Raw genomic sequence first — 14,353 nt, 5'->3', positions numbered from 1 at the left:
ACCGTTCAAATACGCTTCCCTCTCTATTCATGTAAAATCAGGACAGGAGCTGCTGCTGCTGCTGCTGCTGCTGCTGCTGCTGCTGCTGAGCCGATGATGTGAGTCTGTCCAGAGCAGGAAGTCTCTGATTGTGTTTCTATTAAATGACCACACGCATGTGAACACTGGAGAGTTAAAAAAAAAAAAAAGAGAAGATGATCCACGCCTTTGAAGCCTTTGTGTTGACACACAGGAGCAGTGTGTTGTCATTGAGCAATCATGGAAAAGCACATTCCTAATCCCTGTTCCTCTGTTCCTCCATTTAATTACACAGAAGAGTCTGCAGCGGCACAGCAGCTCTATGTTTATTTGTTAAAAATACATACAGCCTTAAACACAAAGAGGCTCAGGCTCAAACGCGATTCATTTCAACCACGACCTCAACAGAAAACAGAACAATATGGACATTATCACCTCATGTCTTTCTGTTTTCATTCTGCACACTATCAAAATAAAGAGCCATGTGTTCGTCTGCATGGCCATCTGTATGGACACAAGGAACAACTTCTAAGTCAGTAATTAGACATTTAAAAGCGAAAAACTATGATTCATTGTCTATCTCAGCTGACATATGGCGATAGACATGAAACCATTAACATAAGTGGCACAAACTTTCCAAACAAGGCAATCAGATATGGCAGACTTCACCCCATTCACGCAACAAGCCTCTGGCGGCCTCTGCTGGTCATACTGGCAAGTGCAAGTATGGAAGCACAAACAAACAAATGACAGCTACAATAGCTGATTGTGTGCAGGAGAGTGAGTGGTTTACAATGCTGTCTAAAGGCAAGACAACATATTCTTAAGATATCACTGATACATTTTATTAGGTGAGCCTTTTGTTAAGTGGCTAAAACCTTTGTGCCCCCAATGGAAGCCATGCTTTCATTGTTTTTCTAAGCTCCTAAAGAATATAAACGAATAAATGGTCTCTTCATTTATGTGACATTTATCAGGAAAATGAGTGATGACCTTTTGGACACGTAATAACTAAGTGTACTAAGAGTATAAAAGAGAGAAAACGAAATATTAACATCGTTTGCAGCTGGATATAAACAATAATATACATGATCCAACGTTATGTGATTGCAAATTATCATTAAAAATTAAAAAGTTTAACATAAACATATAAAGTGACTGTCTTCATCAGATGTAATTTAGTTGTCTGGTTTCTTTCATCAGTTTAATTTAATTTAATCAGTTTTAATTTGTTTTATTTTGTGCCTTGTGTTGTGGACATTTGTTGCACTGTGAAGCACAATGCAAATCATTAAGACATGTAAATGTCTAAATGATGGAAGAATGTTTGAACGGTTTCCCTAATTTCCATTCTCATTATTATCATAGTATTAGTAACAGTAATAGTAGTAGAGTAGAGTTACTGCAATGTTTACTATCATGTCTGGACCGTTTGTTTTGAGAGGTTAAGATGAGTGTTTCTATATAAATAGAAGCTTCTAGACAGTTTCTGTGACCACCTAAGTGATCTGGTTTAATCTGATTACAACACAAGCACAAAAGGAGATAAGAGGTTTATGTTGAGGTTCCTTCTCTCTCTCTGTGTCTCCTGAGCCTCCAGCAGAGATTTAAATTCATTTCTTCAGCGACACAGACACCGGCACAGCGTCTATTACAAACACACCTACTGATGACAGACTTTTGTGAGGAGACACGGATGATGGATGAAGATCAGGTGAACACTGTGATCCAGAGATGGGTGAGTCAACACTGAGCGTCACTGTAACACAACTATACCGAGGCGATCGCACTCTACTCACTCGACTGAATCCTTCCAGTGTGTGCAGGCTGACACCAAACTGGACAAGAGCGTCCAATCATCCTCACTCACTCCATTAACCTGACGGAATAAAACAACACATGCTGTTTTAGTGAACAAAAAATAATGTTATTTCATCATTAAGCATTAATATAGAGCCGTTTGACCGGTGGAAAAATGATGTCTTTGTCACCTTGTTAGCGTGGGACTGGAAGCTAAGATCTAAGCTAACACTGCAACGACTAAACTCAATAACAATTAGGATAAGATAGGGTAGATATTATTGTCCTGGAGGAAATTTGTCTTAGACACATACAGAATATTATGTTAAAAAAAAAAAAAAAAAAATCAGTTTTGTTGCTAGCTTGTTGCAGTTGCGTTGCAGTAGCTAACTGCTACGTCACCACATTTGGTTTGGCTCGTGATTATCACTGATAACTTGCTGTAAAAGCTGCAAATTAAGATTAAAGTTAATCATCTGCAGTGGTCATTTATCAATTTAATTTACATCACCTAGTTTGACTTCAATGAATATGGTTGGCATCCTCATGGACACTGGCAGAACAGCACCACTTATAATTAAATAGGTATAGAGCTAACACCAGGGATGACCCCATATCGGATATCAGATATCGGACAGATAAAAAAAAAAAGCATTTCTCATGCTTCACTATGAACATATTGTAAAAAAATATAAACAGAAATTAGCTTGAAATGGCTGTAGATGGTAAATTAGCATCAGCACAAATGTGTTCTTAAATGGCTGTCGGGCGGATATTCGATTTTGTGATATCGGTACCTGACACTAAATGGTGTCATCGTGCCATCCCTATTAAACACTGTAAATGTTTATCAGATATTTGCTAATAGTTAATCCTATTTTTTAGAGAGACACTCCTGAAGAGGACTTAGCTCCAGAGGACTACAAGCACTTCAGGAGTTTGGGATCTGCATGTCTCACAGGGAATGATGCTGAACGTTTCCTGAACTTTGTCGAGGACAAGAAAAACCAGGTATTTTGTCCTCCACCACCCACACCGTCCACTCCTGAACACACAATCTTACACTGTTAGAAGCCTTTTTATTTTCCTGATATCAGTGACTTTTGTTTCTGTTCTCCTGTCTGCTGACAAGGTTGTTTTTTTGTGTTATTTTATTTTTCTCACTCACAGCGACTCATGGCGTCTATGGGTCACACTCTCGTTGCTCCTCTTGTGAATGAGGTCATTAAAAAAGAGAGGTGTCCAGATCACTGCCAGGCTGCACTCATACATCTGACCAGAGTGGGTACAAACAATCCTGTCCTCTCCTACCAGTATATCATCAACATCACTTAAATGACTGTCTGTTTGTTTGTTTGTTTGTTTGTTTGTTTGTTTGTTTGTTAAGATTTGCAGACCTGACGAGCTTCTGCATAGTTTGCTTCAAATAATCCAGGATGTTCACCCCACAGTAATTTCTGAGACCATCATCACCGTGGTTCCACTTTTTCAAACAGGTGACACAACTCACTGTGCAATTCCATAAAATGTATTATATATACAGTATATACTCTATGTGTGTGTGTGTGTGTGTGTGTGTGTGTGTGTGTGTGTGTGTGTGTGTGTGTGTGTGTGTGTGTGTGTGTGTGTGTGTGTGTGTGTGTGTGTGTGGATTAAGTATCAAGTTACTTTAAATTACTCGATCATAGATCTAGCTGGAAAATGCACGTCAGAAATGTGAAATCAAAACTGTGAACGCCAAATGCAGGAAGTATGTATTCCTATAGTGGGAACTGAAGATATTTCAGTTAAGGTAATGCATGATAAGGAACATAATACAAACATTGTGCAACCTCATTAGGCACAACACAAATGTACCTCATGTTTTTTTGATGAAAGTCAACTCCCTGTCAAAGTGCATCAGGGTTGTTCAGGGTGATGCCGACTATTATTATGGTAAATTTCAAGCCATTCCGAGATACTTTTTGTTTTTGAGAAGAAAGTCAGCTCACTGTCAAAGTGCATCAGGGCAAATGGATCATTTCCTAAATTTCAAAAATTAATTTAAATTATTTCCTAAGAGGTTTGCAAATATTTTCAACTGATCCTTGTTCAGGGTGATGCCGACTATTATGATGGTAAATTTCAAGTCATTCCGAGATACTTTTTGTTTTTGAGAAGAAAGTCAGCTCACTGTCAAAGTGCATCAGAGCAAATGGATAATTTTCTGAATTTCAAAAATTCATTAAAATTATTCCTTAAGAGGTTTGCAAATATTTTCAACACATCCTTGTTCAGGGAGATGCTGACTATTATGATGGTAAATTTCAAGTAATTCTGAGAAACTTTTTGTTTTTGAGACGAAAGTCAGCTCACTGTCAAAGTGCATCAGGGCAAATAGATAATTTCCTGAATTTCAAAAATTCATTAAAATTATTCCTTAAGAGGTTTGCAAATATTTTCAACGCATCCTTGTTCAGGGTGATGCTGACTATTATGATGGTAAATTTCAAGTCATTCCGAGATAGATTTTTTTTTTTTTTTTTTAAAGTCAGCTCACTGTCAAAGTGCATCAGGGAAAATGGATCATTTCCACGATCCAGCAGCATGGCTGACAGTCACAACATCTAGCTATGCTAATGCTAATCGAAAATGAAAACATTTGCTTTGTGCCTTATGAGGTTGCACAGTGGCCATGCTCAACCCATATTTTAATTCTTAGCAATCTGACTACTGGTCAGCGAGATATGCCTGTCACAGACAGACAGACAGACACACAGATACATCTTGCTTTATAGATAGATAGATTATGTATCATTTTTTGGGATCTTTATTGGCTTTTGTTGTGAAATTTAATTTGTATTTTATATTGATGCAAAATAGGACGATTAATCTAAAAATAAATGATTTTATTATTAAGAGGCCGAAGCTATAGAAGAGTTCTCAGATTGAAAACATGGCATACAATGGAGTAACAGATACAATTTGAGACACTTAACTAATGACACTTTTACAAATGAACTCTAATGATCTATAGTATAGTATTAGTAGTAGTAGTACATTAATGGTTATTATTTGAAGGATACACTAATGTCTGGTGGTGTGGAACACAGTGCTGTTGGAGCTGGAGGAGAGGAGGGCAGCCAGCGTGGGTGAGGTTCTGTCTGCTCTGCTGGATCAGCTGGTCCGGCTGCCCGTGCCTCACACAGAGCAGCAGGAAGTGGACGACGAGTTTGGCCTGTGTCACTGCTGTGAAGTGTTGGCTCGGTTTGTCAAGTGTTTGACAGAGGAGGTGAAGAGGAAAGACGACGACGAGATGAGGACCGAGCTTCTCCAGTTGTACGCCGCCGCCTTCTGTCTTTATATGAACTGTGTTTGTTTAGTGTAATATTACATGGTGTACTTCGTTAGATCGATTAGATGATTAGTTGAAGTTGTATGCGAGGCACATTTGGTGAAAAGTGTGTCAAAAGTCTTCTCTTGCTGATGATCAGTTTGTTCTTGCAGCTGTTGGAGGAGTTTGAGAGAACTTGTGTTGGAGGCTGAGCTGAAGCAAGACAGAAAATTGTCGTCGCTATGGCTCTTTGCAACAGAGATAGTGGTAAAAAAAATATATATTTTTTTTTTTTTTTTTTTTGAAAAAGAAAACAAAAACACTTTGGACTAATTGATGAATCCAAGTTTTACTGTCCAACTCTACAGGCCACACTAGTTGTAATCACAGCCTCTGTGTCAGAGCTGCTGTTCTACAGCTCTCTGAGGAAAAGCTTGCTGCTCGACAACAGCCAGTCCAAGGAATCCAGAGCATGTCTAGCTTATCTGCTGTTTGTCCAGCTCATCACCATGGACAGTTTTCCAGCAGTGTTCAGGTGTGATGATAAGCTGCAATCTGCCTAAAAACCTTGCTGATTATTTGATTGATTGGTTAACCGCACTTTTCCTCTTGTTGCAGTCCTGTGTTTGTTCTGCAGTGCAACATGGAATACATCAGTCAACTTCTCAGCAGGTAAATGTTGCGCTCACTACTGGGACAATATGAACATTTCATGTCACAATTATCAAAACAAAAATAACTGCAAACCATGAAACTATCAGTACTGGTTAGCTCAGATTTTTCTTAAGTATGAGAAGATGCCAGAAAACAAAAGCACTTTTTGTAAGTCTATTGGCGTGTTTCCACCGGCTCTACTCGCCTCGCCTCGGCACGGTTAAGTTGCGTTACCAAAATAGTACCTGGTGGTAAAAGGTACTTTTTGTAGTATCTGCTCTGTCGAGGTTCCAAGTGGTTACAAAATTCTACTTATTGCTGCATGAAGATAATATGTTATAGTTTCTTCAAATATAATTTGTCATCTTGTTTCCTTGACAGCAAAAAGGAATCCCACTTGCTTAAAGGACTGGTGAGGAAACATCAATGAAGAGTTTTTTTTTAGCATGACAAGTGAAGACAAGTGATCCTTTATTTTCTTCTTTTTGTGTGTGTTACTCAGGCGTTGTGCGCAAAAAGCTTGGAGAATGTGCAGGACAACAGTCTTCCAGTGAGCCTGCTGGAACTGCCCAGTTTTTACAGTGCAACACAGGTGAGACACATGACAACAGTATCTGTTTTTAGTCTATCTATCTATCTATCTATCTATCTATCTATCTATCTATCTATCTATCTATCTATCTATCTATCTATCTATCTATCTATCTATCTATCTATCTATCACAAAGCTAGCTGGATATAGCATCTATCTATCTATCTATCTATCTATCTATCTATCTATCTATCTATCTATCTATCTATCTATCTATCTATCTATCTATCTATCTATCTATCTATCTATCACAAAGCTAGCTGGATATAGCATCTATCTATCTATCTATCTATCTATCTATCTATCTATCTATCACAAATCTATCTATCTATCTATCTATCTATCTATCTATCTATCTATCCATCTATCTATCACAAAGCTAGCTAGATATAGCATCTATCTATCTATCTATCTATCTATCTATCTATCTATCTATCTATCTATCTATCTATCTATCTATCTATCTATCTATCTATCTATCACAAAGCTAGCTAGATATAGCATCTATCTATCTATCTATCTATCTATCTATCTATCTATCTATCTATCTATCTATCTATCTATCTATCTATCTATCTATCTATCTATCTATCTATCTATCTATCACAAAGCTAGCTGGATATAGCATCTATCTATCTATCTATCTATCTATCTATCTATCTATCTATCTATCTATCTATCTATCTATCTATCTATCTATCTATCTATCTATCTATCACAAAGCTAGCTGGATATAGCATCTATCTATCTATCTATCTATCTATCTATCTATCTATCTATCTATCTATCTATCTATCTATCTATCTATCTATCTATCACAAAGCTAGCTAGATATAGCATCTATCTATCTATCTATCTATCTATCTATCTATCTATCTATCTATCTATCTATCTATCTATCTATCTAGCTATCTAGCTATCTATCTAACAAAGCTAGCTAGATATACCATCTATCTATGTAACTATGTATCTATCTATCACAAAGCTAGCTAGATATGGGACCGTATCTATGTTCCCCGGGTCCTATGTTCCCCGCTTTGTATGTGACCGGGGAACATAGGACCCTTTCTCTAACCCTAATCCTAACCCTACCCTTTTTCAAAAAGAGGGTCCTATGTTCCCCTGTCACATACAAAGTGGACCTTTTTTGGGAAAAACGGGAAACATAGGACCCGGGGAACATAGGTACGACCCCCTAGATATACCATCTATCTATCTATCTATCTATCTATCTATCTATCTATCTATCTATCTATCTATCTATCTATCTATCTATCTATCTATCTATCTATCTATCTATCTATCTATCTATCTATCTATCTATCACAAAGCTAGCTAGATATAGCATCTATCTATAATCCATCATGATACTGAAATAACAATATTTGTGACAACATTTCACAGAATCTCAAAATAAAAGTGTTTGTTTTGATATGGAACGATCTATTGTTCATAATAAAAACACATTAATGATGTAAAATGAAGCTCTGTGACCATGGTGATTTATGGTGCCTTATAATCCACAGAACCTGCGACAGATACTCACCGACTGTCCAATGCAACATTTGGTGAGTGTTTACAAATTCTCGATCCATATCTGGTACAGTTCAACAAATACGAAAATCGATTTGACTTTTGACCTTTTCTTTTCCAGAGAAAATCAGGGCTGCAGGTTTTTCAGCTCTTCATTGATAAACTGGATGTTGAGGCAAAGCACAAGTTTTTCAGGTGAGAGGAAAAGTCAAATATTGTAAAAAAAAAATCTGATAAATCTGAAAAACATTCATTTTAAAAGCATGATTTCTTACATAATTTTTGCAGGTGTATGTTAAAAACCAGCAGCCACGCAGGAGTGGAAGGTTATATCGTGAAGAACATCAGGAAGCAGGTTGAATTCTCCATGGAAGTGAGTTTAAACATCGTATCACTACAGTATCTCTGAGAATAATTTAGAAAATGTGCTCTTTGTGTTTTACCTTCATCACGGTTTAATCTTTTCTAAAGCATGTTTTAATTCCTGATCATTCTTGTCTTCAGCCTGCTAACGCCAATAAATGGTTCCTGGGAGAAGAGTTTATCTCGTTGTTGTCTTTGGTGCTGAGTGTACCACGAGCTGCAGAGACAGATCTGCTCAACAGTATGGACAGGTGACTTTACACTTAACTTAACTGTATGCTAGACGTATAGAGTACATGTAAAAGAGAAATCCCGTAGATCTTTTTTGAAATATTGTATTTTATTTCAATCAAAAAACACATAAACTGTCAGGACAACAGTTCATAATTATGGACCTGCTGATGAACTTTGTATTACCGTACTTACGCGATGGTTTGTGCCATAGGTAAGATTCCAACGGTTTCTGAAAGCTGAGAATTTGCATGCCAAAGCAAACATGGTTATTACGGTAATTTAAATTTCAGAGAGGAAAGAGTTGGAAAAACGCCTTTACATAAGTTTCCATTTGTTTGGCCTGTTTTTGAACATTGAGACAAAAAAGTCTCAAACAAATACTATTTAAAATACATTTTATACTGTTCAAATTCCAAATTTAACACACAAACTCTAGTGTTCATGTACAACTGCAGTGTTTTTTTCTCAATAATTTTTTTTTTTTTTCTAATTTTATATTGTTATTACACTACTTTAACATGCAGTGAATTGTAACCAGATATTGAAAGTTATTCTCGAGCAAAAAAGTCCAGACAGGACTAAAGGGGGTTAAACGGTTAAGTTTAATTTAAGTCAAGACATAACATCCCCATTATACTGCTTTTTTTTAGCACATTGGGACACAGGAGCTTCTGGGCTAATGTTGCCCCTTGTGGTGAGTTTGTGCTACTGAGGTAAATCTGAATGAAGGATTTCGAACACCAACGTCCCTAAATAACACATTTGAACCTGCCGATGGAGGCAGAAATGGGTCAACAACACCTATGTGCAGTGACATTAATACAAAGTGACACAAACATCAGCTTCCAGTGGGAAAAGCCTGTCATAATCATATCATAATACAGTTACATACCCATTTGTCAAAATGTAACATTGTGAAGCTAGACTGTCTTTGTTTCTCCAGGATAATGGAGAGTTTGAATCTTCTACGCTACCTCCTCATTAGAGACAAAGAACCATGGAGCAAAGTGAGTCTGACTCATTCGACATTCTAACACTGCTCTCAAAGCAGAAACATTGATCAAATCCATTCTCTCCCTCAGACAGGTGTGTGGGCTGAGCTGTGCAGGATCAAAGATGAATACCTGAAAACGTTGCGTGTGTGTATCGGCCTATCAAGACCGTATTATTCTGCTGAGCTCAACGAACTGAGGGAAGATCAGAAACTCAAAGCTAGAGGTGATACATTATCTGACAATCTCTGTGACATAACCGCACATTGTGCGATAGATTGTATTGTTTTTATATATATGTGTGATCAATCGTCTGTCACCCTCCTGCAGAAGCCAGAGATGCTGTCAGATCTGGGCGATTAGTCAGTTGCATGACAGTGAAGCACGAGAAGGTGTCCAACATGTCCCCAGAGGGTCAGCGTCAGGTATAAAAACAATGTTGTGCTATGAATTAAGCTGCAGTGTGCCACTTGTGGTGATTTTAGTATTCTGTATAACATGGTTCCCACCCATACCTCCACACACGGCTATTCCACACCCTGACTCCCCGGGCACCATCTACTGACTGGATGGGCGCCAGACAACCACAAAGGATCCCAATCTCCAGATACAGCAGCAATCGTACTATCTTCAAACTAACCTTCACATAGTGTTTCTAGATCAGACCTAATTTTGTCTCCAGTCAAAGAAAACAAACAAACAAACTCCAGTGCATGAGCTCTAGTGTGAGCAATACAGGGTTCACAGCCTGTTGAACTAAGAGGAGCAGATACACGACTGAAACTTTTCATGGCTGCTTCTGGGTGATTTTAGCCAATGTTTGCAGGTTTACTAGCACAACGTTTCTGTTGCCTCCATCTGTCTTGACATAAAACAAACTACTTCTCGTAAATCTAAACACTGCTATAACGAGAACCACGGAAATTAGTTGTATGCAACATTTGTAAAATGCAACTTTTGTTGATATTTAAATAATTTACACACTGGAATTTACACACGTCATTTTGCTAGCTGACTGTTGTCCTTTGTGCTGCAGGTGTTGCAGAGCACTCTGGTGACATTTGACCTCATGGAGAGTCTAATTGTTCGCATTGACGAGATCGTGGTGGAAAACCTGAAGATTCCAGACAACTCTGCGCTCAGTGAGGACGAACTGTCCGCATGTCCACTAACTCAAGACACTGTTAGCGTCGCTTCCACCAACTTCAAATTGAACTGCTGAAGAAACGGTAATAAAAGTGTACTGCTGAATCTTTTCTCATGTCTTTATTTTTGCTCCAAGTTACAGAGTAGTATCAATCAATCAATGTTTATCTATGCCTTATTCTTAAGCATCGCTTAAAACCTCTGGGTTATTTTTTCCAAACATCTTCAACCTTCACATTTGTTATGTTCACTCTATAAAGTGTGTCAACATCAAATAGAACTACAGGGCTTTGTGATAACATGCTGCATGCATGCTCATCAACTGAGCTGGATGTCTCTGAGCATCTCCCACACTGGACTGTTTTCAACGATGTGAGCCTGAGCATGAGACATGCGCTCACAGATACTGTCCACATGGGGCTTACTGGTGGCCTGCACAGGAAACCAGCAAAGGTTTACTTGCACCATTCATTTTTTTTATGGAAGACCAGTTTTAAAAAAAAGATCCAACTATCTCGAAAATAATGAGATAGTATCTCAATATATTGAGATACTTTCTATTTTGAGATACTAAGTTAATATATTGAGATACTATCTCAATATTTTGAGATACTAAGTCAATATATTGAGATACTAAGTCAAAATATTGAGATACTAAGTCAAAATAATGAGATACTAAGTCAAAATAATGAGATACTATCTCATTATTTTGAGATACTATCTCATTATTTTGAGATACTATCTCATTATTTTGAGATACTAAGTCAACATATTGAGATACTATCTCAATATATTGAGATTCTAAGTCAATATATTGAGATACTAAGTCAAAATATTGAGATAGATACTATCTCAAAATAATGAGATAGTATCTGAATATATTGAGATACTATCTCATTATTTTGAGATACTAAGTCAATATATTGAGATACTAAGTCAAAATATTGAGATACTATCTCATTATTTTGAGATATTAACTCAAGATAGTATCTCAATATAATGAGATACTAAGTCATTATTTTGAGATACTAAGTCAATATATTGAGATACTATCTCAATATTTTGAGATACTAAGTCAATATATTGAGATACTAAGTCAAAATATTGAGATACTAAGTCAAATTATTGAGATACTATCTCATTATTTTGAGATATTAACTCAAGATAGTATCTCAATATAATGAGATACTAAGTCATTATTTTGAGATACTAAGTCAATATATTGAGATACTAAGTAAATATATTGATATACTATCTCATTATTTCGAGATAGTATCTCATTATTTTGAAATAGTGGGATCTTTTTGTTTTTTGACACTGGCGGAAATGGGCTTCCATCATTTTTCAACTAACTTTGCTTGTGTTCTGTCTTTATATTTACCTTGGCGATTGTTAGCATTCCTTTGACGACCTCAGTGTTGTTTCGTACGGGCAGAATCCTGAGGTTGGTGCCAAAGAATCTGAAAGAGAAAAGAACAGTTGTCAGACTGGACAGTATAACAAAAATGGCTGCCGACTTGCCGATTTAACATGATTAAACAAAAAAAATTTGGGGGGTTAGAAGAGATCATTTTACCTGCATTGAATCTCTGACAGTATTGTCAGCTCCTTTTTCCCAATAAAAGGAGCAAATAGAATGAGAAAGCTGTTCCGGTGAACTTGCACAAACTTGTTGATCCTCTCAGTGAGTCCAGACTCCTCAAAATGCTCGGGGAGGTCCTGAGTGTCCAACAATAGAAATGCAATTCCTGAGGAAAATTTGAAAAAAACAAATGTTTTTGTTTATTGACAAAAGATCCACAACAACCTATGATTTTTGTGACTGTGACTTAAAAAGTGTAAGTCAGGTTTATTATTATTATTATTATCCAAAATATCCATATAAGGGTAAGGTTATCGGATTATTATTACTAGATTAGATGACAATTTATTAATCCCACACCATGGAATTACACATCGTCAAAAAGGTCAGATGCAGTGTCAAATACATAATAGGAGTAGAATAAGCTATAAAAATATAGAAAACATAGGAATATAAAAATACAAATTCAAAATAGTTTATATTATAAAACCAAAAAAATAATTCAGTTTGAAGGATTTCTTTGTTACTTGGAGCAAAGAAAGCAGAAATTAATCACATTTATGAAAAAACATAAAACTTGTTTTTTTTTAAACATAACAAAATATTATACGACAATAAAATTATGTTGTGAGTTTTAAAAAATGGCAGTAAAAAATAGCGACATAATAGTATAATTATTATAATGATATTATGAATTGAGTTGTGATGTCTTACCTGACAGAGGGAAAATAAAGGCTCCGTGCTCAACGCTGTCTGAGGACCGGATGCGATGGTGCTGTGCTGTTAGCATACTACTAACATCGTGGTTCTAGTCCAATAACACATTTCATCAACGATAATACGTCAATTAACTTATTTAAAGCCATCATAAAAGAAGTTTGAAACTTTAACTGTTACTGTATTTAAGCATATTCTCTTTTTTGTTTGTTTGCTATAATGCTAAAGCATTAGCTTAACACCGTTAATACTATGGGGTTTGCTAGCTGTTAAGCGTTTAAGCATTTTAAACTTTCAAACATTGGCTGTTTGTGCAATTAAGTTGTACCTGTAGTGTGGTGCTGACTATGATGGTTGTTTTCCACGGAGCAGTCATGTCTTTGTGTGTTTATATTACTGTTCTCACTGCTTCATTAAACACCTTTAATTAATCATTAATCAATAACAGACATTAGCTTTTCCACACTGCAGCCAGTGTACAGTGGACGTGTATACATACAGCCATAAGAGGTCGCTGTGGTATCGTATAACATGTATGTATTGTTGTGAGTGTGGAGTGAGCGTGGACGTTACTGACGTACGCTATCGAGTTTCATGAATGCCGCTGGCACGTTTGCTGCGGTCGCCTTCACTACAGGAGGAGAACCTGCTGCAGGTGGTTTTATGTTCTATACACATTCGTTTCTAAGTGTTTATTGTCAGGCTGTGTTTGTCTGCCCTCTACTGGACAGAAGGTTTAATAACAATAACATGACGGTAGCTCTGGAAACCACAGCAGTGGATTTGTGGGACAAACCCAAAAGCTACTATTGTATTTGGAATCAATTCAAATGTTAAATCTATTTGAAAATTATAATAATTTATTAATAATAATTATTATTAAATAATATATATATATATTTTTTAACTTAGCCATGATAATAAAAATATGTAATGTAGACTTTTTTTTTAATCTCACAATTATGACTTTTTGTTTCAGTTTCACATTTTGGTCTCTAATTTCAACATTTTTATCTCATAATTTCGACTTATCTCATAATTTTGACTTTTTATCTCATAATTTCAAAATTTTTATCCCATAATTTCAACTTTTTATCTTACTGGGCCAGGTTGAGCTCTCATAATTATACTCTTTTAGCTCACGAAACTGGACCTTATGTTAATACTTTTCTTATTGTAGTCAAATCTATCTATATCTATTAAATATTTATTTATTTAAAAAAAAAACACCCATATGCTTTTATAATGAGATCCAACTAAATTACTTGTTTAATCGATTATATTAATCAGTTTTAAGCTTTTTTCATGATTAAAACGAGATTTCTCATTGTTTTAACTTCTTTGCTACATATAAGAAATAAATCACTAAAAACTGAATCGTTTTGGTTTGTGGACAAAACAGGACATTC

At 36.2% G+C, this 14,353-nt stretch overlaps 2 protein-coding genes across 2 annotated transcripts; one reads left to right on the top strand and one right to left on the bottom strand.

The window, feature by feature from the left end:
- Positions 1-1,717: 1,717 nt before the first annotated feature.
- LOC310926164 (glomulin-like) lies at positions 1,718-10,721 on the top strand (the record flags this gene model as incomplete). Its single annotated transcript, XM_083888265.1, has 17 exons — positions 1,718-1,756; positions 2,704-2,829; positions 2,989-3,103; positions 4,911-5,136; positions 5,305-5,398; positions 5,500-5,666; positions 5,750-5,803; positions 6,167-6,197; positions 6,288-6,377; positions 7,904-7,945; positions 8,032-8,105; positions 8,199-8,283; positions 8,415-8,524; positions 9,451-9,514; positions 9,590-9,725; positions 9,830-9,924; positions 10,536-10,721. 17 exons carry the CDS (start codon positions 1,718-1,720, stop codon positions 10,719-10,721), a joined length of 1,734 nt encoding a protein of 577 aa, XP_083744391.1.
- A 242-nt stretch (positions 10,722-10,963) lies between these two features.
- On the bottom strand, positions 10,964-13,320 carry cUnh1orf146 (chromosome Un C1orf146 homolog; the record flags this gene model as incomplete). The annotated part of the gene is made up of 5 exons (XM_083888264.1): positions 10,964-11,077; positions 12,027-12,105; positions 12,222-12,393; positions 12,942-13,035; positions 13,273-13,320. 5 exons carry the CDS (start codon positions 13,318-13,320, stop codon positions 10,964-10,966), a joined length of 507 nt encoding a protein of 168 aa, XP_083744390.1.
- Between the last annotated feature and the right edge of the window lie 1,033 nt (positions 13,321-14,353).

The sequence above is a fragment of the Microchirus variegatus genome (genome assembly GCF_963457635.1).
Source record: "Microchirus variegatus genome assembly, chromosome: 4".
NCBI classification, from domain to species: domain Eukaryota; kingdom Metazoa; phylum Chordata; class Actinopteri; order Pleuronectiformes; family Soleidae; genus Microchirus; species Microchirus variegatus.
Note: the sequence above shows the minus strand (reverse complement) of the source record. Positions and strands in the feature narration are given on the sequence as shown.